General features: G+C 42.7%; 1 protein-coding gene across 1 annotated transcript in view; it reads right to left on the bottom strand.

Annotated features, from left to right (window-relative positions):
- MAML2 (mastermind like transcriptional coactivator 2) overlaps nt 1–26,443 on the bottom strand; it is a 208,290-nt gene that overhangs the window by 44,259 nt on the left and 137,588 nt on the right. Inside the window, exon 2 of the mRNA XM_069015022.1 lies at nt 19,253–20,701. Within this exon, the coding sequence (XP_068871123.1) occupies nt 19,253–20,701 (1,449 nt within the window). The remainder of the gene's footprint in view (nt 1–19,252; nt 20,702–26,443) is intronic.

Here is a 26,443-nt window from a genome sequence, read left to right as displayed (position 1 = left end):
GGCAGCATCACTGCTGCTGAATGACAGAAATTAAGCTGATAACAGTGCTTGTCTGACAGCACAGATGTGTCCACCCCAGGGCTTTAGCCAGCTCTTTGACCAGCAAAATGGAGAAGGAATGGCAGCAACCACTCACTCCTGCAGCTGGGACTGCTGTGCTAGCCCATGTGGAACTGTGGGACAGGCCACTGTGTATTTGGATGTCACGGGTCTGGGTTCTTTGTTTACCCTGTGGCACTCTCATATCACCCTGGGAGTACCATGAGCTTTAAAAGGAGGAGTGACTGTGATTTCTACAACTAATTTAATGCCCTTGTACATGGTCACTGTGGCAGCATCAGTGAGGATATAGCTGGGCACATTTCTGAGTCATGGCTTTATGTCATGACACAACTCGTTTGGATAACCTGTGTAAAGTTCTTGGGTTACAGCCAGTAACGAGATGAACAAGAACAAATTCTCATCCTCCCTCTCTGCTTATGATAAGGGAAATATGCCTTTTCTCCAATAAAAAGTGAAATTTCCCACTAGGAGGAGAGTTTTTATGTGTGTGAGTACTTCACACAGCTTTACTAGCTGTCAACTGTACAAGCTAATCAAATGCACTTTCATAACAAAAATTATTTTTTAATTGCACGAAAATTATAAATTTGCATGATGAATGAGGAGTCATATTGCAAAAGAGACAGAACATTCAAAACATCATTTTAGATCTCATCCTGCTCCAGCATCTTTTTTCTTGCACCTTCCATGAACCTAAGCTCTTCAATTTTCCCCCAAACACGTGGTCATCGGGCTGCAAAGGGGACCTGGTGCAGCTCCAGCTGGCTTTCTGCCAACTACATCCATGGGAGCAGAAGCAGCCCTGTTTGTGCCCTGTTTGTGACTGTGTTTGAACACAAGAGATACACTACAGTATAATTAGAAAAGATTAACACATCACTCAATCCTACAGGGTTATATAATCATTTAGGACATGGGAATGGTGTCAGTTCCTGATTTAAGGGCCTCAGTTACAGATATGACAAGCTAGCTGTAAAGTAGTGGAAAAAAACCCCACTGTGCAATCTATCTTTCTTTCTGAACCAAAGCTGCCAGTAGGTACCCAACAAAATGTCCACCAGAACATGTAAAACTAATGTCTGCCAGATCACACTCGGGTCCAGCGCTTTGACTGTGCGGTTTCATTTCAGTTCTGTTTAAGAACACAGCCCAAAGGCCACTCCAACTGCTGCTATAGCAGCACTGAACTAAGGGCAAAAAATGGATTTTTCCCATATCCTGCAAGCAAGGTAAGGACTTTTTTTTCCTCTCCAAAGACAATGTGGTCAGAGGAATTTTTAGAAGAGCTAAATTTTTCTGGCAGATGTACCCTTTCACCTTCAGATCTCCTAAATCCCGTTTTCAGCATAGGATCAGATGCCCAGGAGTCCACAGATTACTTCTGAGGGTCAAAAGGTAACTAAGGAAAACAAGGTTTCTATTTGCTGTACTGGGTTGGTGGATTTCCGTGAAATAATGTGGGCTCACCAGCTGGAAGAGCTTGCAGAGCAGTGTGCTGAGCAGCCTGACAGAAAGCTATAAGAGAAAAGTCATGGAAAAGAATTTCCGTTTTTAAAATTTTATCCCCCCTGAGCAACATCTATATCACCAGTCTAAATGTTTGCAAAAGTATCTCTTCAGGATGTTCCTTTACCATGAAATAGGGGAACAGAAATTTCCCTCATTCCTTACATCCAGTCCATAGAAACTGCTGGTGAATCATAAGCGAAGTGGGTGGTAAAGGGAAGAAGACAGAGAAGAGAAGGAAATGGAACAGTCTGCACTGGATCTGTTATCCGTGAGTAATAAGGGCAGTTACGGAGAGAAAACTGTTTATCCCTTGCAATTACTAAGTGTACCTTTCATCTTCATCACAAAACTTTGGGAATGAGATTATGCCATTTGGCTATGAAAAACATCATTTCAGCTCCACAGTATCCTTCCCCCGAGGATTTCTGCAAGCATTGCCTCAAACATCAAACACGCATATTTTAATGAACTGTGTTAGTCGGCCTTCTATTAAACTATAGTTCAAAACACCAGTGTTAATGAGTTCTCCCCATTTCTGATAAAATAAAAATAACTAGGGAAAAAATTTACTTTTTGCTGACAGGGGGGTTGAAATTAATTGTGTTTAACAAATCAAGCAAAACTAGTTTTATTTTTACATTTGTTTCTACTGTACAGCTTGGGGGCTGAAGTTCAGTGCTGCCATCAGTGAAGCCTTCCTGATTTTCCCCTGTGGGGACTGTCCAGTTTGCCATGCTATGCTGTGCTGCCTTGTGTGTGCAGGTTGAACTCTGCCCTGTCACAGCAGCCTGCAAAGTGCAAGTGAGTTTCAGTGCAATTACTCTGGATTTGCACCCAGGTATAAGTGGGAGCAGCACCCAAGTGCTGGAAAGAGCAAGCAGCGGTTTGGGGAATATTTGCTGGCATATGAGGGCAGGGACAACACCAGGCAGATCTGTCAGCCTCACCTTGTGCCAAGCTCGCTGCATCTGCTGCCAAGAGCAGAGATGCTCCTCCATCCTTACAAACAGGCTGCCACAAATGCACACAATCATTCCTGCTATCTGCTCTGACTGCTCACAGCAGCTTCCTCCATTCCTTTTAAACTAAGATAAAGTCCCATGGGGGAGCTGAGGCATCTCATTTTTGGCAAAGAACCTCATTCCCATGAAAGTAAGCACAGTTTTTACACCGCCATTTAATAACATGGCAACAAGCTCATGCATTAGACTCATTTTCTTGCTGCCATGACTTGAGAAATACACACTGCTGCAAAGTAAGCTTCCAAAAAGTGGAGTGGTTTGTCAAACTTGCCTTCTCCTCTGTGACAATGGTTTAAAAAATACTCAAACATTCTTTTGTCTGCACTATTTGGTGCTATTGCAGACTTCGTACCTCTCTTCAATACACACTACACAATGCCAATCAGCTTAACTAGAGAGGAAGTGCAGCAGCTTTGGGAAGCAGCTTTGGTGAGCAGGGCTGAGGCCGAATGGAGGCGCACTTAGCCTCAGTTGCTGCAGAATTGGGCATGAAAACGTGAACAGAGCTGCACAAAAGTGCAGCCATCGGACAGAAGGGAGGCCATGTGTGTGCAAAGCTTTGTCCTGGTCAAAGCACACAGCCAAAAGTGGAAAGAGCTCACATGGATCAAGACAAACCAAACTGTAAGAGTCTAACCTGGGCTTAAAAGACCATGCCCACTGACCATGGGTTTGAAAGCAGTTTGAAAAGCAGCCTGTGAAATACCGGGCAAATGCGGTTGCGTAGCCTATGCTGGCTGCCCAGGTCTAAATTTCTTCTCTAGCTTAGCCAGGGACCAAGCTCTTGATGCTCCTTTCTGGTTGCTCAAAGGCTGGCCCCACAGCTGAGCTCATGCCTCCCTGTTCACCACCCTGATGGGGCAACCACCTCATCTGCCTCGTCTCTCTAGAGTGGGGTGAGCCATGGCATCATTTCTCTCACACCTCTGCCATCACCACACATCTCACCACTCCTCTTGGCACCTCCTGGGGGACAGAGTCACTCATTCCCTGGAGGTCCCTGTCTCTCCTATGACTGCTGAGGCAATGGGGATTATAGGTGTAAGTGAGAAGCATTGTATTCAGATAAGTATAGTTCAGTGAGGCAGCTGGGAACCTGAGTGATTTGTAGGTAAAATTCTTCCTCCAGGCATTTTATATCATATTCCCTGAAATGTAGGAAATGCCAAAGAGACCTTCACTTGAGGAGATGATAAAGCACTGTGTAAAGGTTGTACAGCACCAAAGCTTTCTGTCACCATCACAGTGTAGTGACAATTTTTAGTGATTTTTATATGTATGGCATATAAAATTAACAAACATAATTTATTGCCCTCTCACACTGTAGCTGAATGTTTTGCACAGAGGACCTATTCATCACTCTCTAACTAGAGCAAACAAACAGGCTTCCACAGTGCTGATTGATGGATATACTGGGTTTCTTTACTGCGGCTGCTGCTCATACTGCTCTTGAATTAATAACTCAGAGCTTACTTTGCACATTGTTATGTTATTTTTAAAGAGCATTTGGAACACCTAAAGCCTGATTCTTATTAACACTAAGTCCTTGTTACACCAAAGTGGTCTGAAGATGTAATTAAAGTTTTCTTCTATTAAAAATTCTTTCCTATGGTCATAATGATATAAAGGGGATCTCCAACTGAATCAGAATCAGAGACAAAATTTTTGCTTAGGAACTTGCAATGGCAGGGAGGAGTAAAGAGTTTTGTTGTCACTATTTCCCCAGATCACCCAAGTGATCAACAGAAGCCTTTTGAACATAATGTGAAGAACAGACATTAGTATTATGGTGGCTTTACATACTCTCCTTGAATGGGATCCTGCAATAATTAGTTTATAAATCTAATTTCCTTCATTTTTTGCAAGAAACATTTGGAAGCAAGCAAGGCTAGTACCTTGACACTATTGCTTTTGGCTTCTCCACGAAATGCCATTCCAGTTTGGATAAGATATTAAATGGTTGAAAATCACCGTTTCCTTTCTGCTGCTCGTGCTCCTCAGGATATTTGTGTCAGCCTGTGAAAGTAGTCATTAAACTTGCCCTGAAGACAGCAGCAGAAAGAGCACATATGGTAGTACAAACTTCTGGGGGTGCTAATCTCTCCTAGAGCTGCCGTCTTTGAAAAAACTTTCCAAGAAGCGCAGTTCCCGATCACATCGCTGTGCCTGCTCCAGAGCTGAACAACAAACAGTACACCCACTTTCACAAGGCCTGGGGCTGATGGGCCAAGGCCAGGTCAACTTGAGGCCAACCAAGTGAAAAAAATACTGCCACAATGAGGGGCTGTGGGTTAGGTGATCGTAAGGTTCTTTGGGGGAGACATGGCTAAGATGAATTCCCCCAAGCCAGGCACCATTTCTGGCATACTTTGTATCAGTAACCTCTTCTGCTGTGATCAAGCAGCCTTACTTCTGTGGCTCCAAACAGAACTGTGTGTTATAGTGGTCACCCTCAGAGTGATGAAGAGATGTTCAAAGATGGAATATAGGAACAGAGCCACTATGTGCCCAATGTACCTTTCAGATTCTGCCATTTAGGCAGTTTGAGTGCAGCTTTGCCTCTACGTCATACTCTCTGATTGCCCTCTGCAAATATTTCTTCTGAATTTGCCCAACTCCAGGTTTGAATCCATGCTGACTTTTGGTATTCACAATGTTGTGTAGCAAAGATGCCTACAGGAAGTGCTCCCTGGTATTATGGATAAGGTGCCTTCCTCCTGCTTGTTTTGCTGCCTGATGATATCAATAGGTGCCTACAACTTTCCTGCTGGGAGACAGTGATTATGTCTTCCCAGTTTGTCTTCCCCATATCACTCATGATCTCTGTCCATATGTTGTCTCTCATACTCTCTCATTGTCTGAAGAGTCTCAGATTAATTGCAAGAAGATGTTTCTTCCCTTCTGTGCATTACCTGAGATGGACACACAGGTTGGTTGGGATGCTAACACCTAGAGGAGCAGCAGCATTATCCAACATGTATAATGTACATACCTGTGTGTGTGTGTGCACACTCCCCACTTCCACCACACTGACTCCTGCCCTTCACATTGCTGTTTTGAGCAAAATTGGTGAGGGAATTTGAGGTGAGTACAGACTTTGTTTCCTTCTCATTCACTACAGGACGTTTCTCACAGGAACTCAGTAACACTCTGAACTGATGACAAAAAGGCAGACCTGAGTCTGAACAAGGAACAAAAACCTGATTTCCTCCCATTATTTGAGAGCATTGGCTTGAAAGTTAAAATATTTAAATGTACCTTTTGTTTTAAACTGTTGCTTATGAAATACAGCAATTATGAACAAAATTTTGATTAACATTTCAATAAGGACAGAGTTGCCCTCTTCATCATCACACATGAAAATATATTCACCTTTGCGTAAATAGAGAAATTTGAAGTAGTTGAGATGCAAATTCAGAAGCCTTGGTGTGAAATCAATTTCTCCTGTGATCTACATTTGAAGTGTAGCTCTTACCTTGCATCTATTTGCCATTTTGTGAACCACTAAGATGCTACTGTGGTGTACATAAGCTCATTTCCATCACACTTGAGTATCAACACATACAGCCTCCTTCAGCATAGAATGTAAACCTATGAATTTTTAAAATGGTTTAAGCCATATATATTTAAATATTAATGAAATTAAATTCTGGCCACTTTGGCTGCTGAAATCTCAAAATCTTTAAAAGGAAGTTCCCTCAAAACACTCTGACATTTGTAGAAATCTTTACCTGTCTAAAGTTTTAACAGGGGAGTGCTTGGTCAAAACATTTTAATTTGAAAATTTTATGCTAATTCTGCATCAAACCCTATTTTGAAGACTAAAATTAAAGCCATACATATGCATTTAAATTGATGACCTGTTTTCACAAATACTGATCTACTTCATCTCTTCTCAACTCAGCCACCTTTTATCAAGATACCTATTTAGAACAACCACATGTATAGCAAACGCTTTCACTTCACCAGCTGTGTTAGAAAAAAGTGTTGATCTCACAATCTCAATTTTTAACCTTTAAAGAACAGTTAATAGTTATTCACTTCACAGAAGCTTTATGGATGAATTAGTGTGTAGAAAACAATTAGCATATATTACATAATGTCATTACTTCTGCTATCACTGCTATCTCTGTTCTTACTGATATTTGTGCATGAACTCAATTTGGTTTAGTTTTTGCTTGTAGCATTTGCATAGCAAAAATAACACAAAATCTGGGCATTCTGTCTTTTTTTTTTTGTTAGGTAACATTTATAGAATAATTCCAGCTTCTGCATTGTTTTGTTGTGACAAAAAGATCAGAGATGTAAGAAAAATTTGGGAAAAGCTCAATGAAGACTATCCCAAATATTTACCCTGGGGGACAGAGAGACCAAAAGGCACCTTGGAAACATCGTTCGAGAGGACATGGGGCAGCAGCCACTCGTTTGCTTCTTGCCCTGAGAGTAACACACTATGTTGTCCAGATCCATAGGCTCAAATGCAAATATCAAGACAAAGTTATCTAATTAGCAGCCTCACAACTGCCTCTGGGTTTTATATGTTGTTTTTGTCAGGATTGGTTTTGCTTAGTAGTCTCCTCTGTTTGAAAGAATGAAGGTGATTAAAATGATTCATTAACATTGCGCCCATTTGAGCAAACAGTCCTAGCATTTCTATATTCCCTGGTATCAAGCGCAGTGATCTTCACACAGATGTCCAAAGGTCTTTTAGCTTTTGTAATTTTTCCACAGCTTGACTTTAATTAATACTTCATGTGCAAATTTATATACAATTACTGTACTAACTGACTAGCTTTGGATTTTGATTTGGACTCTTTTGGAGGAGGAGAGGGAAGATACCCTCACAATAGACCATATATGTAAATGAATAGTACAAATAAATGCCTGTAAGTCTATCTGGTGTCCCTAGCCATGGGGCATCTAGTCCTCTTCACTTGGAGGTGGTCTCCACAGATCCCCACTTGGTTCCTACAGAGAAAGGAACATATGAAGTGCCAGTCAGAGGACTAGTTTGTATTTTCCTGTGAAAGCAGAGGAGTAAGAAAGGATCCCATTTTGAAACGGAGTGCCTTGCTATCACATATCTAACATTTATTCTGAATTTTATCTTAAAAGCAGTCAGGTTTTTGGCCACCAGTGCTCTTCTCAGGAAAGCCAAACAATTGGGAATGTACTGGTTATTTCCAGCCTAAATTTGCTTATGGGCAATATTAAAGGTGGTTACTGGGTGCATTGCTTGGAAAACTTGTCAGAAAAAAAACCCCAGAGGTGGATATGTTAAAGCTATATAGTTTTTGGATGAACATTCTCTAGATCTGCATAAATAATTTGGCTATGGACACATAAGTCCTACTTTGCAGCTTTAAAAATCTCAGGCTTTAATAGGGAGATGAATGTTTGTACCTCCACAAACCCAGTTTCCTTAGTATTTTCAGATGGTGAGTCCAACACTCCAGGTAGCATTTCAGGAGGATTAAAAATCTGATTTTTTTTTTAAATACAGTGTATATATATGTCTATAGAAAACCTTTATGAAGAACGGCTCCGATGCTGCCTGGGGCCCGGGAGCTTGGCCCACTGAGAAGTGCTGCTTCTGAAAAGGACAGGTGGCCTTGATAGCACTTCCAATATGAAACAAGATTTTGACAACACAGCTGTACTGACCCACGAGCTAGCTTTCATGTTTACCAAGGAAGCCTGTAATTTGTGGACCGAGAGTTATTTACTTCTTTTAAAAATAAACTCAGCAGGGAAAGCCCTACATGAAGAAGAGAAGATGCCAAAATCAAGGACTGTGGCACACTTGGGTCTCCTGCATAGACATGATGGATGCTGCTGCTTTCTCACTGTGTTCAGCAGCCCACATGGCTGTGAGATACTTCTCGATGCTGTTTCAGCTCCTCAGAGTTGGGCGCTGAAGAGGAAGCAGGGCTGAGAAGGGACAGTCAGTGGGCTGGAAACACAGGATGAGAGCTGCAGGATTCAAAGTAATGATAGGGCTGAGAGGAAGACAGCAAGAGGACTTTGCATGCTCCTTGTGCCATGAGGCTGGCGTTGCACAACAGGCCAAAACAGAAGAGTACCTTTGGCTTTTTTTTAGGAAGCCCTTGCCAGAGATAAAAAAAGCCAGTTTGTCTACTGTTGCTAGGAATATGTTAGTGAAACAAGTGAGCTGGTCATGCAAACAACTTGTTCGACAGAAAGCAAACCAAGCAGCGAAAGCCAGGTAGAGTAGAACAGCCAGGACTGGAAATGAGACACCCAGATTGTTTGGATTTGCTCTGGTTCAGTTGATTCAGCAGATAAACAGTTAATGCCATTAGTGAACAAATGGCAGCGATCAAAAACCAACAGGAAAAGGCCACCACTTGCCATAATGTGAGTAAAACTATTGCACTGAATGCCCTCCCTGCTGGGAAGTGGCAGCACTAGATAAAAGCAAATGGAAAAAAGAAGTATTTTGGAAGAAAACCTCTCCCTGCCCCAAATACATTTCTTCCTGCTGGAAATTTTTGAAGTCCAGTTATTACTGTTAAGCCAGGTTTGTTCACAGGAAAAACAGAGAATGATGATGGAGCTGAAGAAAGTCTCAATTCTCAGCCTGTGAAATACTCATAAGACCCACTTTAGTGTTTGTGGATTCCGTGGGGCTCATGGGGTCTGCCATAGGGAGAAAACCGTGAAGAGAGACAGGTATGTTCATACTTAGCATGCTGCAGAAAGGGTTAAAAGTGGTCAGTTCATCACTCTTCTGTGTGGTGCCTTGGAAGTTTTCACAACACCAGATGTGTGAAAAAAAAAAAGAAGAAAGCAAGCCCAGTGAACACCAGTAGACATCCTGGTGCCCTGGAAGCAGTTAAATTAACACCCAGCAGGGACAAATTTGCAGCTTTGGGAACAAGCTTAAAGTTAGTCTGTTTTCATTCCTGGAGAGAATTTGCAAGTGTATGACAGTGAAGTACAGCCTGGGAAGGAGCAGGCAGCTTTGGATAAAGGATGGATAGCCAGAATTTGCTCCCACCCTTCCTCCTCCCACTCTGTTTTGCACTTAGGCTGTGAAGCTCCCAATACTTCTGCTAATCACTCTGTCTTCCCATGCCTTTTACCAGTTCCAGTAGGAAAAAAAAAAAGTAATTCCTTTTTTTTTCCCCTTATTCTAGCTGAAACCAGACAAGACTGGAGTCACCCCAGCAAAACCTGCTTTAGCTGGGATTGCAGTTAACAGTCCTTCAGAGAAATCTAGCTCTGAAATGGATAAAGTTGGATGCTTTTCTAACCAGAACCAAAGCATTAAATCCTTTAGTCATTCATCACTCAGTTGGAGCAGGGCTGTGGCCCGGCTTGCAACCACTGCAAATTATAGAAAAGACTTGAAAAAGAAAAGTCTGTGAGGATCTAACCCATCTTTGCAGAATTACAGAAAGCCCTCACAGTCCCTCTCACTCTTACAAGTTACATAACACATTGGATCCTCAAAAATACCATCTTTCCTTGTTTTCACACCTTGGTTATTGCAAATATTTTGGCAGCAGTCAATCATGGGGAACTTTTCAACCAAGGTGGATTACACAGCTTCTTATGAAGGCCTGAGAAGACCAGTCTCCATCGTTCTTCCTCATGTATATCTTTGGCAAGGTAGGAAGAAACTTGAAACCCTGAAACAGCTGTCTTAGAGAGCTGATTGATGCTCCAAGCCTGTCAATGTTTAAGAGGCATTAGAAGCTGATAAAAATTTTGGTCAGTCCTGATTTGGTGAGGCAATTTGACTACATGATCATGGTAGCTCCCTTCCAACTAAACTGTTCTATATATTCTATTCTGTTCTGTTCTGTGCTGTTCTGTTCTATAAGTTGGTTATGCAATAGCTGCACTTGCAGCTGGAGATGATGGAAGAGCTGTACGGTCCCCTGAAGGAAGAAAACCAGTGAATGGGTTGTACTAGTTGCTTCCCAGTGGGGCAAATATGCTGCTTATGCTGTCTCCCTGACTGATGGAGACTGACAGGATGAATAGCACAGCCTGAAATGTGTAGTGTGTCCTTAAAGCTGGCAATTTGAAGGGCTCAGGGCTGCATTTCCTGCCCTGTCTTGAAGACTTCCTGCAGATGCTTTGGGAATTCCTGGAAACAAAGCCCTTCTGCTCCTTCACTTACTCCTAGCATAGGATACAGAAACAGTTTTTAAGTGTTACCAACCTTCCACTTCCCCATTGCAAAGACTGTAGGTTCTTGTCCCATGAGCATCAGTAGCTCCTATTCTGCCCCATTTTCTCCCACGCTATATCCCACCCTTTGATCCCTTGTCCTCCTCTGCCTGCATGCAGTCTCACTCTCAGCTTTCTCCTCCCAAGCTCCCAATCCTTCTCACTCATTCCCTCTCATCCAAGCCCAATTTGCACTCTGTATTACTGCCTTCCAGGCTTCTTCCTACCCTCAGACCCTCACTCTTCCTGTACTTCACTCCTTCACTCCTCTCACAATCTCTGTCTATCCCATCCAGTTGCCCTACACTGGATCCAGTCCCATCTGGCTGTTTCTTTCCCTTGTACTAAACTCTCTGCTCCCTGACTTTCCCTGTCCTGTCCTTCCACGCCCAGTCTCCCTCTTGCAGCCAGCGTTCACCTTCCACTTCTCCAGACACTCCCTAAGCTGAGGTTCCCCACCACCAGCCACCTGAGGTGAGTTTAACAGCGCGCTGTTGCTGGCAGAAGCAATTCCATCTCTGCTTTTGGCCTCCAGCTATGTGCTCCTGCCACTTCCCTCATGCTGCAATTGGCTTTGCCTGACCCCACAAGCTGAAGAGAACCTACACAGAGAGAAAAAAGATAGTTCTCTGCTGGTCTTCTGAGAGCTCAGACAAGTGCCAGAGCTGGTGCCAGAAGAAGAAGTGGACACTAGGCTGGGGAAGGACTTCTTGCCCGTTTCTGAAGCTTCCAGTTTTTAGATCAGCTCTTCCACCCTGTGAAACCTCACCTAAGAGAGTCGAAAGACTCTGTCCTCCCCTTCTTTTGACATATTGCCACACAGCTCAGTGTGAGAAAGGAAGTCTGCACATATCTTTCAGGAAAAGCAGCAGAGCTGGGCTCGTGAGTGCTCAGTCTCCTGCAGAGAGGTGATCCTCCACTGTGTGCCTCGCTTGGGTACTCTGAGTGCGCCTTCCTCACTGGTTACGCAGGAGGCTTAGGGGGTTAACATTAAATACAGATATCTGGTGTAAAAGAGAGGGTTAAATATCCCTCCTTTTATTCAATTCCTGTGTTTTCTACTGATTCACTGGGTCTGGTTCAACTCCAGACTCTGTCAGAGGATTTTTCTGCAATGGTAAGCATATCCAACAACTCCAGTGGATTGATTATAACGGCTTTGAACGACATCTTCCTTCTCTCTTTCCTCAAATACACAAGAATATATAAAATATACAGTAACCTTTCCTTCATCTCAAGGTTTGGCTGGCTTGCTTATTTAGATTGTAAATTCTTCAGGGCAAAAACTGTCTCTTACACTGTATGTGTACATTACCAGAAACAGGCATGCAGCAAATGAAGCAGGCAGATGGTTCTGGAATAGTTCTGTTGGAGCATCTGGCTGATTTTCTGGAACAGCATTGCATTCAAATGGTAAATTCACCCGTGAAAACTCACATTAAAGGAACATTACTAGGTCTGTAGCTGTCTTAACAACAGTCATCTGTGGCCTGGGGCAGGTCTCCACCATAAAAACACCAGCAGTAAAAGTGGCTGAGTGGAGGAATAAATATTTGCCATTAAAATATTCCTTCATTTTGAACCCCTAGAGAGACAAATTACTGGGACTAAGCACTCTTGAGCACTTTGGGGAATTAAAATAATAGGAAGACTCTAGGGAGAACTGGGGCTTGTTAAATTTTTTTTGTTCCTTGACTTCTTGAGGTATTCATAAATTGCCTACAAACAAGTAAAAACTTACAGGAAAGGGTTTTTCACCATGCCAGCTCCAAATGGCTGTGGAATTATATTGTTTTTCCAGGCTGCCTTTCCAAAATCCCTGCAGGAAGTTGACTCAGGGCCTGACTCTGGCCTCAGATGCACACACAGCAATAGCAGGAATCCTCACTTCAACCAGGTAAGAAGCCCTTATCGACATCATAGCTTTATGGACAAGTTCACAGGTCAAGATAGACTAACTTGTTCCTTAGCAGAGAACCAGACCTGAAACATCCTTAGCCCCTTTTCTTCTGGTCAGCATGACATCTTCACAGTTCCTTATCTCAGACTTGTCCTGTTACACTTCCTTTCCAGTTAATCTAGTAAGCACAAAGTCATGTCCTGTCTTTGGTGATGATTCCTCACCTTGCCCTACCACCCCGGGCCTGTAAACTGTAATCTCAGCCACCAGCACTGTGCATCTTCTCAGTTGCCATTTACTCCTTGCAGCCATCATCATCATCTCCTACGTACACATGTGGTGCCTTGGCTGTCCCTCTGCTTTCCTTCCCTAGCCCATGTCTTCCAGGTGGGCTGAAGCAGCTAACAACCTTACAACCTTACTGTACCCTCTGTCTCCAACAGCATTTTTTCCCCCCCACATCTGAGACAACTGACTGAGTTATGAAGGGTCTCTTGGATCACTGCAGTTCTCAAATCCACATCTCGAGACCTGCAGGTAGGGAGAAGTTCATATCTATCAAATTCTTTCCGTAACACACATCTTATCTTTGATCTCACAGTAGTCAGATCAATGCTTTGAAACAGCTGCCATTTTTAATCCGAGTTTATACAGTTCTCCACAGAATGACATTTTGCCCTCTCAGTGGACTTCCCAGGCACTTTCACAATGTTAATATATAATGAATGAGACTTCAAGTGTACTGACATTAGCGAAGAACTCATCCAGGGAAGCTCAGTGATGGTTTTCATTAGTACCTTCATGGAAGTACCTTCAAAAGGCAGTTCAAAAGAGACCTCAGGAACTATCTCATCTACCTCCCAAATCCCCAAATCAAGAAGCATTTGACCATGGCTAATAATCTACTATTCTTCCAGTGTAAATGCTTTATGGAGAGTTCAAGAAACCTTATGGAACCTGGAATGTCTCTGAGACTTTGAATTACAATATCCTCATGGACTGACTGTCCACAGCGTGACTGTGTATGTGTTTTGTTCAGCAAACTGAGCATGAATGATATAGGGCACCACCAAGAAAACTGTCCATAATGACAATACAGGAACTTATGACATACTCTCTCTGGTTTCATGCTCATAAATCAGCTATGACCGTGCAATTGATGGTGGCTATTGGGACATACTCAAGTTTTTATCCAGAATATTTAATTCAGAAGTCCTTGTACGAGGAAGTGTCACCAAAATGGAGCTATCAAGAAAAGCTGTCATCCAAATATTATTTTTATAGAGAGCATTGAGAGAAAGGTCACATTGTTATTTTCTTACACTGTGGAACATTTTCTATTATTACAGATTCCAAAAGCCTGGAATCGTTGTTATTTATGATCTAAGTCAAATTCAAGTCCTGGTTTGTACCAATTACCAAAAGCTACTCTAGGTTTTCTCTCTTCATTTCACAAATATTTGTAAAATAATTCCTTCACACTTGAAAACAGAGAGGTTTCCTCACTAAAATGTGTTCTTCTTTTCTTCTGTAGTGGTAAACACAGAGGTTTAGGAAAATACTCTTTTTATATTAATCATTTAAAGAAGACACATTTTCTTTGAGAAATTTCAGGGGCTAAATTAGAAATGTAAGTTATTACTCAGCAGTGAATGGTAACAAGAGTTTTTTATATCTGCACTTTCAAAAAAGACATTAGTTCTTTTGGCCCTGGTCCTTCTTCCTCACATAGCACCCTAACTATCTGACAGTTTAATGTATACTTAAAAAAAAAGTAGAGGGTTATATCCTGCTTTCTACTATGCTGCTGTAAGTTCAATTACACTCTCCTGAAAATAAATGAAATTTCCCTGGGTTTACACTGGACAAAATGAGAGGAGACTCTTTCTCAGGATCTCTGCAGAGCTGCCAGGTTAATTGAAATACCATCTCTGTCCCTCGGAGATATTTAAGATGATGAATACATGTTAAGCCCTGGGCATTGGAAGGGCTGGAGTAATGGAATGGTTTGCAAGGGGGGGGTCACATCAGCACCTGGAGCTCCTCTGTGGTGGCACATCCCCTGGTGCAGTGCTGCTCAGTGGCCTTTCTCCAGCCAGATGCAGCCATGCTGTGTTCCTGGATCATGGAGCACCTGGATGGCCTTTGGACACAAGCTGCAAAACAGAAAGTCCTCCTGGAGAGAGCGTGAGGCAGGAGTCACGTACCGGGAATACGTGCTAGGAGCCGGTACTGGAGAAGGGACTGCTTGGTATTCAGCAGGAAGGAAGACTGGTTGGACATAAAAGGAGCCTGTTAAGTCTGGTAAAGAAAATGATCTAAGGCATGCTCCGATTAGGGCAAGCAAGGGCAAATACCACCACCACCACCCCTTAAACTGCGACTAATCACAATTCTTGGGTTACTGAAGGAGAAAATAGAGACTTGAAAAAGGAGAAGATGATTCCATCCTCAAAGCAATTCTGAAGGAACAAGGACTAACAAGGCCCTGAGCTTCCCACAAGCAAACACTGTTGTAGCTTGTATCTACACTGATGTTTCCAGAGCCTTAAAAATATGGACTACTGGTTGTTCATGTAAAGTGGGGGGTGAAGCTCTCACGATCCCTTGTGTTATCCTTGCCTCCAAAGCCAAGACTAAATAGGACACATGCCCACATGTAGCAGATGGAGTGGCCTTGCTCTGTTAGGGTTCCTGTTCTCATGAGCTCAGCCTCCTATTCTCCCTTCCCTTGAGCAAATGAAGTTGAATAAAAACAATTGGAGAAAAATTCAGCTTGAAATCCTTGAGTTTAATTTGGCTTTAAGTCAAAACCAGAAGGGGATGAATAATATTTTATTTAGTAGATACAGGCTTTTTCTCTCTTTTTTTCTTTTCTTTTCTTTTCTTTTCTTTTCTTTTCTTTTCTTTTCTTTTCTTTTCTTTTCTTTTCTTTTCTTTTCTTTTCTTTTCTTTTCTTTTCTTTTCTTTTCTTTTCTTTTCTTTTCTTTTCTTTTCTTTTCTTTTCTTTTCTTTTCTTTTCTCTTCTTTTCTCTTCTTTTCTTTTCTCTTCTTTTCTCTTCTTTTCTCTTCTCTTCTTTTCTCTTCTTTTCTCTTCTCTTCTCTTCTCTTCTCTTCTCTTCTCTTCTCTTCTCTTCTCTTCTCTTCTCTTCTCTTCTCTTCTCTTCTCTTCTCTTCGGTTTTTTTCTTTTACTTCTTCACAGAAAACTAATGGATGTTATTGAACAAGTATAATGGCTGATCAAAAACTTTGAAAACGTGTGTGGAATTTCTTGGACTTGTTAAAAACATCAATTCTTCTGTTCAAAAACCTTAAGTCTTTCTTCAGAAGCATCTTTCACTGACTGGACTATATTCCTTCAAAAGTGAAAAGTTAGGCTTCTACCCAGGCCCAGTTACAGATTTTCAGCCAAGGTTCTGTAGAAGTATCACAAACCTGATTAAACCTGTATAGAATTTGGAGCTTCTAATTATTTCCTAAACAAAGAGAGTGTTGAATTTCTATGAGTTTTTTCATGACTATGTGTATGTTGCATTCCAATACACAATAGAAAAGGAATCTTTCCCAGAACAATGGAGAATAAAGGAGAGAGGCAAACAAACCCTTCATTCAGATCAACCTTCCAGGAAACCAAGATGATTTCCATCATTTTTATGACTTTTCCCTAGAGGCAAAAAACATCTAATTAGCAAATCCCTCTGTAAGTTTGTTTGACACAAAGGGAATATGACAAGCAGAGAAATTATAAGCCTTACTTTTCCAGTTAGCCAGTTTGAACTGATAAAACCAAGCTCAGATGGGTTTTGGGGATCTTAAAGCTTGAGGATCAAAAATCCAGAGGGTGAGCTAGTTCTGCTAAAAATGTGAACTTAGAGTGAGTGTTCCAGTCAGCAATTTCTGATGGCAATGTCACAGCAGTCCTTTATGAATGTGCCCTCACATTACCAGCTACAAAGCCATTCCAGCCAATTGTGAGATGGTCCTATAATGATCTGAGGAGGAGTTGAATGATACCAAGCAGAATCAAATCTTGATTCCTCATGCAGAAATAGAGCATGAGTAAAATAAATATTAATCATGATATTAATTAGTAAATGCTGGTAATTAATCATGCATTACTTTTAATGATGTGTAGAAATCCTCAGAGGTGGGAGATGATCCTTCAGGAAAGCAGATTGTGCAGCCTAAATGAGGTGATGTCCCCATTGCTAAAATCAGCAGCAGTCAACCCACAAGGTCGCTTTGACCTTTGTTGTCTTTACTGGAAGATAATACTAGCGCTGTCTCCTCCCCCTCTGGTTTAATATTCAGACTTATGTGGCAAGCAGGCCCTGACCAAGGGGTTGGTGGGCTCTTGCAGCAGTGCAGGCAGGTGCTAAAGGGTCCACAGAACTCGTAAATACTGCCACGTAAACAGTTATGTTCAAACCTTTTAAAAACCTTGTAATTTCTGGACCAGTTGTATTTCTGAGTATTGTTCCAGCAGCTAAAAAACACTCTGCTTGAGAGAGACCTAATTGATTTTCTGAACTTCATCAGCACTTTGGAACAACCACTAAGGATCTCTAAAAAAATCCAGTTATCTCTCTAGAGCATAGAAAAAACAGCATCCTTACTGCAAAAGCCCTGTAATTTGTGTCTAAAAAGCTTCCAAGTTTCTCAACTGTGCTGTGGGTCAGGTAGCCATATCTAACAGAAACAGCTGTGGAAAGTGGTCAGATGACAAGAAACTTTGGAAAATTAGTTTGCAGAAAGAAGTCTGTGATGATAGGGAAAACCCTTTCCTTGGTGTAATATCTAAAGTTTGGCACTCAGCAAAGTTCACTTAGGACAAGTTTCCTAAGCCACAGATCTTGTGGCTGCACAGGTGAGAAAACCCGCTACACTCATGGTAAATATTGCAAGTACTACTAGGGCCAAGGTGCCAAGTCCCATCTTGTTGGCTGGCCTCCCTGAGCAGCAGCCCAAGAGGACACAGAGCAAGGAGCTAATGTTACTTCAAGCAGAGTTGTTCTTTATGCCTTTCCAGAATGTGACCTTGCACATTTTTTCAGAAAATCAGTAGTGTTTGCAGAAGTCTTGCCTGTCTCCCCTGTGATGACAGATTGCTGGAAGGTTCATCATGGCTGAATGAAGGAACTGTTAAAATTCATCTGCCTGCCAGTCTATTAAGAGAATGGGGAAATGCACCTAAGAAGAGGGCACACAGTGGCTCAAGAAGAAGACGAACAGCTTGCAGAGACCTTCTGTAAAACAACAAAGCTGTGCTTGCATCCTGCCAACACTCATTCTACAGCATCTTTCAACAAAGCAATTTATCACACCTGCCCATAGGTTTCACCTGGTACCTCTTGCTATGGGACTAGTTGCTGGAGAAAGTCATGGTTAGTTGGCAGGAAATTTAAAAGAGTTAAAAGGAGAAAGGTGTGCAGGCATACAACTGTATCTACTCTTTTTAAAGCATCAGACTGTCCACCCAGTTTGGTGAAGAAACTCCAGCTCTGAATGGTTTGTTCATAGTGCTACTTTCCGAGACTCCATGGAAAATTTAGGCTTTCATTTTTAAGTAGCTTCTCATAACTGTTTTCATACCTACAGATGATCTCCACACCTGTACTGCAATTCCATATCTTCAAATATGTTGAGACAAAGTCCCACCTAAACTACTCAGAGTTGCTTAAACATCCCAAAGTCAAATATGTTTTACTTGTTTTGCACTTGGTTTCCACACTCTGGGGTACAGGGAAGTTGCACATCCTCACTTTGATTGGCAGGTCTGAAACTTGGGATCTGAGACTTGGGTGCACAGGGACTTGGCATAGCACAACTGAGCTACAACACCAGATCTTGTCAGAGCACTGTCTCATGATAACACAGTGGGAGCTAGCCACATGGAATATAATTGTAGACATATCTGTGGCAACCTTCTCCTTCATATCTAAGCATGTATTTTATCCACGGAATATTCCCAGAAGTGTGATGGGTGTTTGTAAAGCTCACAGATAAATCTTAGTTCTTCTTTGTCAAAGCGATAGCAAATGTGCAAACAGTATTTTTTGTCGTATCAGTCAAAAGATATCTAAAAACAGAATTTCCTAACCCTGCCTCCCTGAGAAAAATGATGGCACAAAAATTAACATTGTAAAACATATTATCTAAGATAACATAGGAATTCATTAAAATTTTGACTTTCAAAAGAGCCTAAATTTTTCTAAGCTAGAAAACTTAGATAGGAGTCCAAAATAAGATTGCATCTGCCCTATTATCTCACCTTTCTGACAAGTTATCTTCATAACATATAGCAGTGACATATTCATTCCATTGCATGAAAAGTGTTATGAGCATGGGTTTCTTTAAATTCTTCCAAATGTGCACCCATGATACACCTGAATAGGTGCTAAACACGCCATCACCAGCTCTGCGGAAGTGCATGCTGAGAGGGTCATTAACTGCCACCAGGACACATCTCCTGCAGGAAGGAGGCCAGGCTAGAAGAGCCTTTTTATTACTTGGACCAGAGCGATTCTGTAACAAAGAAGGAGGAATTTGTCTTACCTGTCTGTGCTGCTGAGAGACTGGATACTGCAAACCTGAGATTTGCTGGCTTTGCTGCATTTTCTGAAGCATCATTTTTTGCTGCATTGCTAGGGTTACATTAGGTGGCCTCTGAAGAGACTGGTTTGGGAGAGGCTGAGCGGTCTGCGGCTGCGGCTGCTGTTGCTGCTGTTGCTGTGGCTGCTGCACGGGAGCTGAACCCTGTGCCTGCTGGGTGTAGTGCAGAAGGGCGGGCTTGTTTTGGGAACCCAAAACTGAAGGCATCTGCTGGTTTGTTTGCTCTGAGTTAAAGTGAAACAAAGGCTTTGTGTTGCCATGATGCTGCTCTAGAGGTGGCTGAGCGCTGTTGATAAAGTTTCTGTTGAGGTCCTGAGGCTTCTGCTGCATGATTATGTCCATGGGATTGCTCTGGGGAGTGGTTGGTTTATAAACATAGTTGTTCATCCCTTTTGACTGGTTTCCATTCACTGGCACCCCAAGCATTGCTGAGCTTTGCGGGCTGAACTGCTGCTGGCGAAAAGAAGGACTGGGGATTTTCTCTTGCACAAAGGGTCCAGGGGAAGGTCCTGATGGAGACAGAGTAGACCAGTTGGCTGTCTGGTTCTGCTGCTGCTGTTGCTGCTGAATCAAGGCATGCTGCTGCCGATTGGCTGCGATCTGTTTGAGCTGCTGTGCATGAGACACCTCCTGCCAGTTAGGCAATGGCCGACTGGACGCAGAAGAAACCTGTGACACCTGTGTTTGAGGCACCGAGGGGATGGGTGAAGAGGCAGACATGGCACTGGTAGCCATAGTGAAGGCTGGACCTGTAGAAGAAGGCCTCATCTGTGGGGAGCCCACAGGAGCCTGATTCATGCCTGGTGCATACTCACTTTTTATCACCATCTTATCCATCTGCAGAGATCTCACGGGGCCCCTCTGGCTCTGCTGCCCAAGGTCAATGTTGAATGGCTCATCTTGTTTTATCGTGGCATTTATCATATTCTCTAGCTCAACATCACTCATTGGTGGCACTGATATGTTAGTCAGCTCATTAAACAGCTCCTGAAGCTCAAGATCCATCATTTGGTCCCATGAGTCTTCCCCATATCTGTTAGGGAACATGTTCTCATGGGATGTCTGGCCGTCTAAGTGTTTGCTGCAAGACATTGTTTCTCCTGGTTCTTTCTTTACCTCTTTCAAAGTCATATTAAACATGTCATTCCCACTAGCATGGGTATTGTTTGCTAGGCTGCTGGCCTTTCTTTGTGATCCTTGCCCCACAGTCATACCTCCTGACATTGACTGGCTTTGGCAATTGTTAACGTGTTGTCCACCTTGTCCCACTGAGATATTGTCACCCACTCTTATCCTCTTAATGTCAAGGAAGGAGCTCTCTGAAACACCATTGGGCCTCTTGTTAACAGGTGACAGATTTACCACCAACTTTCTCTTCAAGGAGCCTTGGAGCTGAAAGAAGAAGAGACAAAAAAAATAATCATTAGATGATACCAAAGAAATAATTTAATTGCTTGAAAGGCACAGGCATCAGGCAAGTAAATATTGCTTAGTTCAGAAAGCTCCTCTGGGCTTTTATTAGTCACTGAAGTTGTGCAGAACTGTAGGAAAATGTGCTTTACAGGGTGAATCTCCTTGCCATCACCACCCTTGCCACCAGCATTTTTTGAGCACTGCTGACTCCTGTTGATCACAGGCCCTGTTCTCCTCATGGGTGTGATGACAGAGGGAGGTAGCCAGAGCTCTAGCTGGTAAAGCCTCTCTGCTCTGTATCTTCTCCAATCTAGCTGTGCCAGACAGATTTAAAGTACTTTTAGACAGCAGAGACAAATGAAGTAATGAAATCTGCCCTTGTGCCTATCTGGTGCTGCAGGTTTTCATTCTCCTGATTTTGGTATATGATCTAAAAGAACATTTTTGACACCCATTGAGTCCAAAAGTCCTTGAACACATTATAATGGCACTCACAAGATCAAGGCAGCCTAAGCTCATGTAGGTTTATACTGGCCAGAGATGTATATAATTAAAAATGTTAGCTGTTAACTTGTTGAAAACTGAGAATGAATCCACTAGAGCCGTGACAGGTTATGTCAGCCAAGGGTCTGTCCCATGATGTACTGCCAGATTATTTCCCAAAGATGCATATTAATACATTAAGCCCTAGTTGTTTATGTCCTGAAACATCTCTTATAAAACACGCAGTCCACTCAAATTGCTCTGAGACTTGTAACTCTATTTCCTTTCCCCTGAATATTTACAGCGATACTTCCATTTGCTTGCCAGCGCTGTGGGCCTACCAAAGGAAAAGAGGTTCATGGCTCTGTTTGTCTGATCTACACTCATCTGCTGTGGTTGTACGCACACATTCCCACCCCATGCACAGAAAACAGAGATGTCGCTCCCATGAGCTGAAAAGCTTGGACTTGGTACATATGCCCTCAAGTAAGATGCAGATGCCCTCAAGAAGAGCTGTTTTGAACATGGTTCATAACAGAACAGATCACTTTAAAACAAGGGCAGCTGTCCTATATCTAGCCCTGTACATTTTGATCTTAGAGGTCTTTTCCAGCCTTAATGATTCTATGATTCCATGACCAAAGGGTCACGCAGCAAGGAGCAGACACGTGCACGTGTAGCCCTTGCTGAGCCAGCACACGCTGTCCCTGTTTCAGCCATGAGCAATGCCAGGAAACTAAGCAGTGAAAAACACGGCTCACCTTCTGCCTTTCTGTACCTGGGCAGAAGTGCAATGGCCCCAGAGGCATCAGGACAATGCCATCTGAGAAATACCTGTGTGTGCCAGTGAGAAAATAATGCCTGTAGAAACCATGATACCTTGGGAGGCTGCGGAGGGCAGAGAGAACTGAGAACTCTAATTTTCCAGTTAAGTGAGGAAGGATGATTTATGAGATCTTCCAGTTGCATTATTTTCATCATGCTCTTTCATGTACAGAAGTCCATGGGCATGTAATACTCTGTTGTGGCCTCTATGCCCCTCAGATTCAGGCTTACTTACAGGTAAAAGCTCTTCCCGTATAACTCCAGGTGTGAAAATTTTTATTCTGGTGTGAATAGCAATGAATTGCTTGAAAAGAGTTTAACTGAGAAATGCATATTTCCTCCAAACCCACCTATTCTTCCATTGCATCATCAGGTCACTGAGTTTAGCCCTTAAAAATAAAGTTTGTAATTTCTCTCCCTGGCACTGAAAATTCCATCTCATATCTCAAGTTACGCTTCTGGCATAGCTTTTAAATCACAGATTCATGTCTTCATAAGGACAGACATGTTGATGCCTAGTTGTATAAGTCCACAGACTATGTGCCTGCAAGAGTAATTAATTGTCATTAGGTGTCCCTCACTGGGGAGTGTTTTGGGTGGTCACTGCAAAGAGCACAGGCTGTCTTGGGTTAGCATGTTCCTTCTGACACATGACTCACTGTACTTTCCTTTGGAGCAAAAAAGGTAAGTTGCACTTCCTTTTACCATCATCTTTGTTGTCAATGTGTTTATTAGAAACCATTTTCGTACACCCCAATTCATCTTCCTGGGAAATGGGGAAGTCCCCAGGTCACTAGAATACGTCACTTGGCAGCACATTTTGCTTTCAGATGTGCTGCTGACAGAAAGGCTGAACAGATAATGAAGAATATACCCCCTGCATTTGTATTTGTTTTATGTGGTTAATATGACTTTCTGAGTTCATTTGGGTTTGCTTGACATTTTGAAGCAGAAGGAACTGTTTAAAAAACTCCACATTTTCAGGGCACCTGCACCAAGCTTTCTGACACATATAAAAATGCAGGTGTGACACTGAGCTGTGTGTAGTATCTGCTTTTTGCCTTCATTTGAAGTAGCTTCTAGCAGAGAGCAGGGTGAGGTGGGTGAGCAGACAGGTGAGCTGGGAAGTGGTTTGCCACACACAAGTCAGCAGCAGAGCCAGGCAGAGCACCATGATCTCCCAACACATCCCTTAACCAAGTGCTCCCTCCCTTAACGTGGGCTGGAGGACTCCTGGTTTCAGGACATCTGCCCAATTGCCCATCAAAAAGGGCACTGTACATTTCTAAAGAATAACAAGCAGTAACTTATCACGTCTCCCAAAAACCTTGCAAACATAGCTCTTGGAATGCTGACAACACCATCAGTCAATAGATGTCTACACCTTAAAGCAGAAAAAAAGCAAGTGAGGCTGCAAAGGTGCAGGGAACTCAGGGGACTTCACTGAGGCTGCTACAAAGCTCCTGATTTCACATCCCCCACGAGTTCAGGATATGGAGGGAGAGGGTATGGGAAGGATGTGAACAGCCCACAGGGATGAAGCCCCTTCTACCTCCTTGCACTGAGCTGCTACCAATTATATGTTGGGGGGGCTGGTCTGTGTTTGTTCAGGAAGATGAGCAGCATCCATCACAAGCCTCCCTGAACACTGCCTTTTGTGGGGCACTGCTGCCCCAGCATTATGCCTCTTTTGTTTTCAGAAGGGAAAGGACCAGGGTTCCACCACTGAAATCTTTGCTGTTTTCGTGCAATCACGTTTTTCAATTACTGACTAAAAGTCAGTATTCAAGCCCTTTTTCCCCAAGCAAAGCACAGATTCTTCAGAAGGAAAAAAAAACCCCAACTTGCCAGATTTCAGGCTCCATCTCTTTCAATTTGCAAGCTAGGATTGATTTGGGTCAGTAAACATAATGCAAAAGTTCCTATAACACACAGAGGCACATTCCTCAGATCAAACAGGCTTGTGATTACACATCTCAAACTGCTTGAACTGTGTAATACTGAAAGGCCCTGTGATGGGAAACTAGTGACATGACAGTAAGTGGGAGAGGAAGAAGCCCTCCATGCCCAGCTCCATCCCACAGGTAGGTGGGCAGCACTGGATGAACCATCACAGAGTACAGGCATTTCCTGGCAGCCTGTGTTGTTGTGAGACCTTTTACTGAGCAGGCTCTGGTGAGTCAGTGTGAGTTCATGCACTTACAGCAGCAGTGCTGGATGATTGATCTTCTGAAGTTAAAACTGAGCGTCTGGGGATCATGTCTGCAAGACAGCCCAGTGCTGCTCCTGGACAAAACGCCTGGGGACAGCGGAGAGAAAAAAATCTAGAGATGACTTGATCTAAATGACCCAGTGTGATACCGTGTCCTGTGCAGAGGGACATATATAATATTTATAGGTTTTGTATTTAAAACTTATTCTGAGTCTTAAAGGAATTTAGGAGAGGCAGCTTTTTCTCTAATGCTCTCTGACACCAGACCAAATCAGCAGGAGATCCACCAAGCTAATAATTAGGGGTCATCAAATCCTGGTATCAAAAAATTTCTCTTTTGGAAAAACAGAAAGGTTTTTGCTTCACCTTTCTTTTGGTTGAAGTTTTTTACTAAATGTAAAACTAGAGGATTTTGCTGAATTTTTTTTTCTGGCTCATTTTTTTTTTTCCCAGAGAATGAAAACAAACATTTTTGGTGCAAAAGCACACTTTGTCAATGAGAAATTTTAGAGATTGTTTTCTCCCAAAAAATATCCACATCAAACAATATTTTTATCACATCATTGATGCATTTCTGACATTACTCATGTGTATTCACCTTATATTCCTTTCTACAGGGTCTGTCCAATATGGCCAAGAAAAGAATTGTCTGTGTCAGCAGGAAATAATACAGTCTATCAGGTTTCACTTTCAATGAAAGGCTAATTTTTTGTGCATTTCATACAGCTTCTGCAGTTGGACTTCCTTTAGAAATTACTCTTTATTTCATTTAACACTGTGTAGGAAGAAGCACAGTGCTCGACAGAACTTCTAAGCTAACCATCCAGCACCTTGAGTTTCACAGCTCTCAGGACAAGTGAAACACAAGCTGTGCCTCTGACTTGGCCAAGTAACTCCACAGTGCCTGCAGATCAAGGCCTTGCACAAAGATGTTAGTACTCTATCTGACTGTCATTTTGAAATGTTTACAGCTGGACACTTAAGACTGGGCCAAAACACCACAATGCCCCAAGGAAACTACAGAGAAAATACCACAGTGTGATAGTCTTAAGTCCCCACTAAGCCTTTTACAGGAAGACATAAAAGGAAGATTCTTCCCACCTTTGTTCTCCCAGCCCTCACAATTTCCTACAAAGGTTTGCAGCTTTCTTACATTGTGTGGTGGAACAACAGGGATGAAACTCCCAAGGTGCTACAGACTGAGACCCCACACTGTGAAGCAGGCAGTGCTGCAGTGTTAGCGGTTCCTGTGGAGCAATACTTCTGATGATAGAAAAAGCAGCTTTGGATTTTGTGCTTTTAATGTAGAAGCAGCAAATGAATCCACTTTAAAGGTCCATTTTGGACTACCTAGACTTTCTCAGAATATGTGTTGACTGTATCTATGGCTGCACTGTAAACAAAATGCTCCATGTAGCTGAGGAAGCAAAAGCGTAAAGGAATTACAGGAAAAATATGAAAAATATTCAAACAATGAAAAGTGGAAAAAAGAAATTCCTTCCAAAGGAGGAAAAGATGCTGAATGATACTTATTTATGCTGTGAAAGCACTTTTGCATTGCAGGGCTGGACTCAGCAAGCCACCCTTGAGGTTTAGAGCCCGATTCTGAATGACAGCAACACTCAGCATCAAAATAGTGGTTCACAGTGTTTGCTGCCAGCAGCATCACCTCCTGTGGTGTTGGGAGCTGTGCTAAGCTGAGGAGCACCTTTCCAGGCAGGGACTGGGCTCACCAGTGCAGAGCCTCCCTGTTGCAGGCATCTCCCCAGCATGCAGGAAGATCAGGTGCCTCTCTCCTTTTTTTCTTACCCCTGTACCCCGACAGGATGGTCGTGGTGACCCACACCATGGCGAGCTTCGACAACCCAGAGGCACCCTGTGGCTGACACAGGTATGACAAAGGGCCATTGCCCTGAGATGCCATCTCTGGGGCCATCAGAGGTCCTAATGCCACAATCACACAGGCACCCTCACGGCCCATTTCTGACTACAGACTGAGTTATGAGGGCTCCCATTACCACTATTTCTACACATCTGAAATCTGTTGGCTCTGGTTGTTCCCCCTCTTTCCCACACCCAGGAGCATCAGGTTCACCCTGATGTCTCTCCTGAAGATCTCAGTAGTGTGATTCTCTTCTGAGAACCTCTCCCCAGCCCTTCTGCTCTGCACTTTCTCTGCACTGCACAAGTATATTTATTTT

The sequence above is a fragment of the Aphelocoma coerulescens genome, chromosome 1, assembly GCF_041296385.1.
Source record: "Aphelocoma coerulescens isolate FSJ_1873_10779 chromosome 1, UR_Acoe_1.0, whole genome shotgun sequence".
Taxonomy (NCBI): Eukaryota; Metazoa; Chordata; class Aves; order Passeriformes; family Corvidae; genus Aphelocoma; species Aphelocoma coerulescens.
Note: the sequence above shows the minus strand (reverse complement) of the source record. Positions and strands in the feature narration are given on the sequence as shown.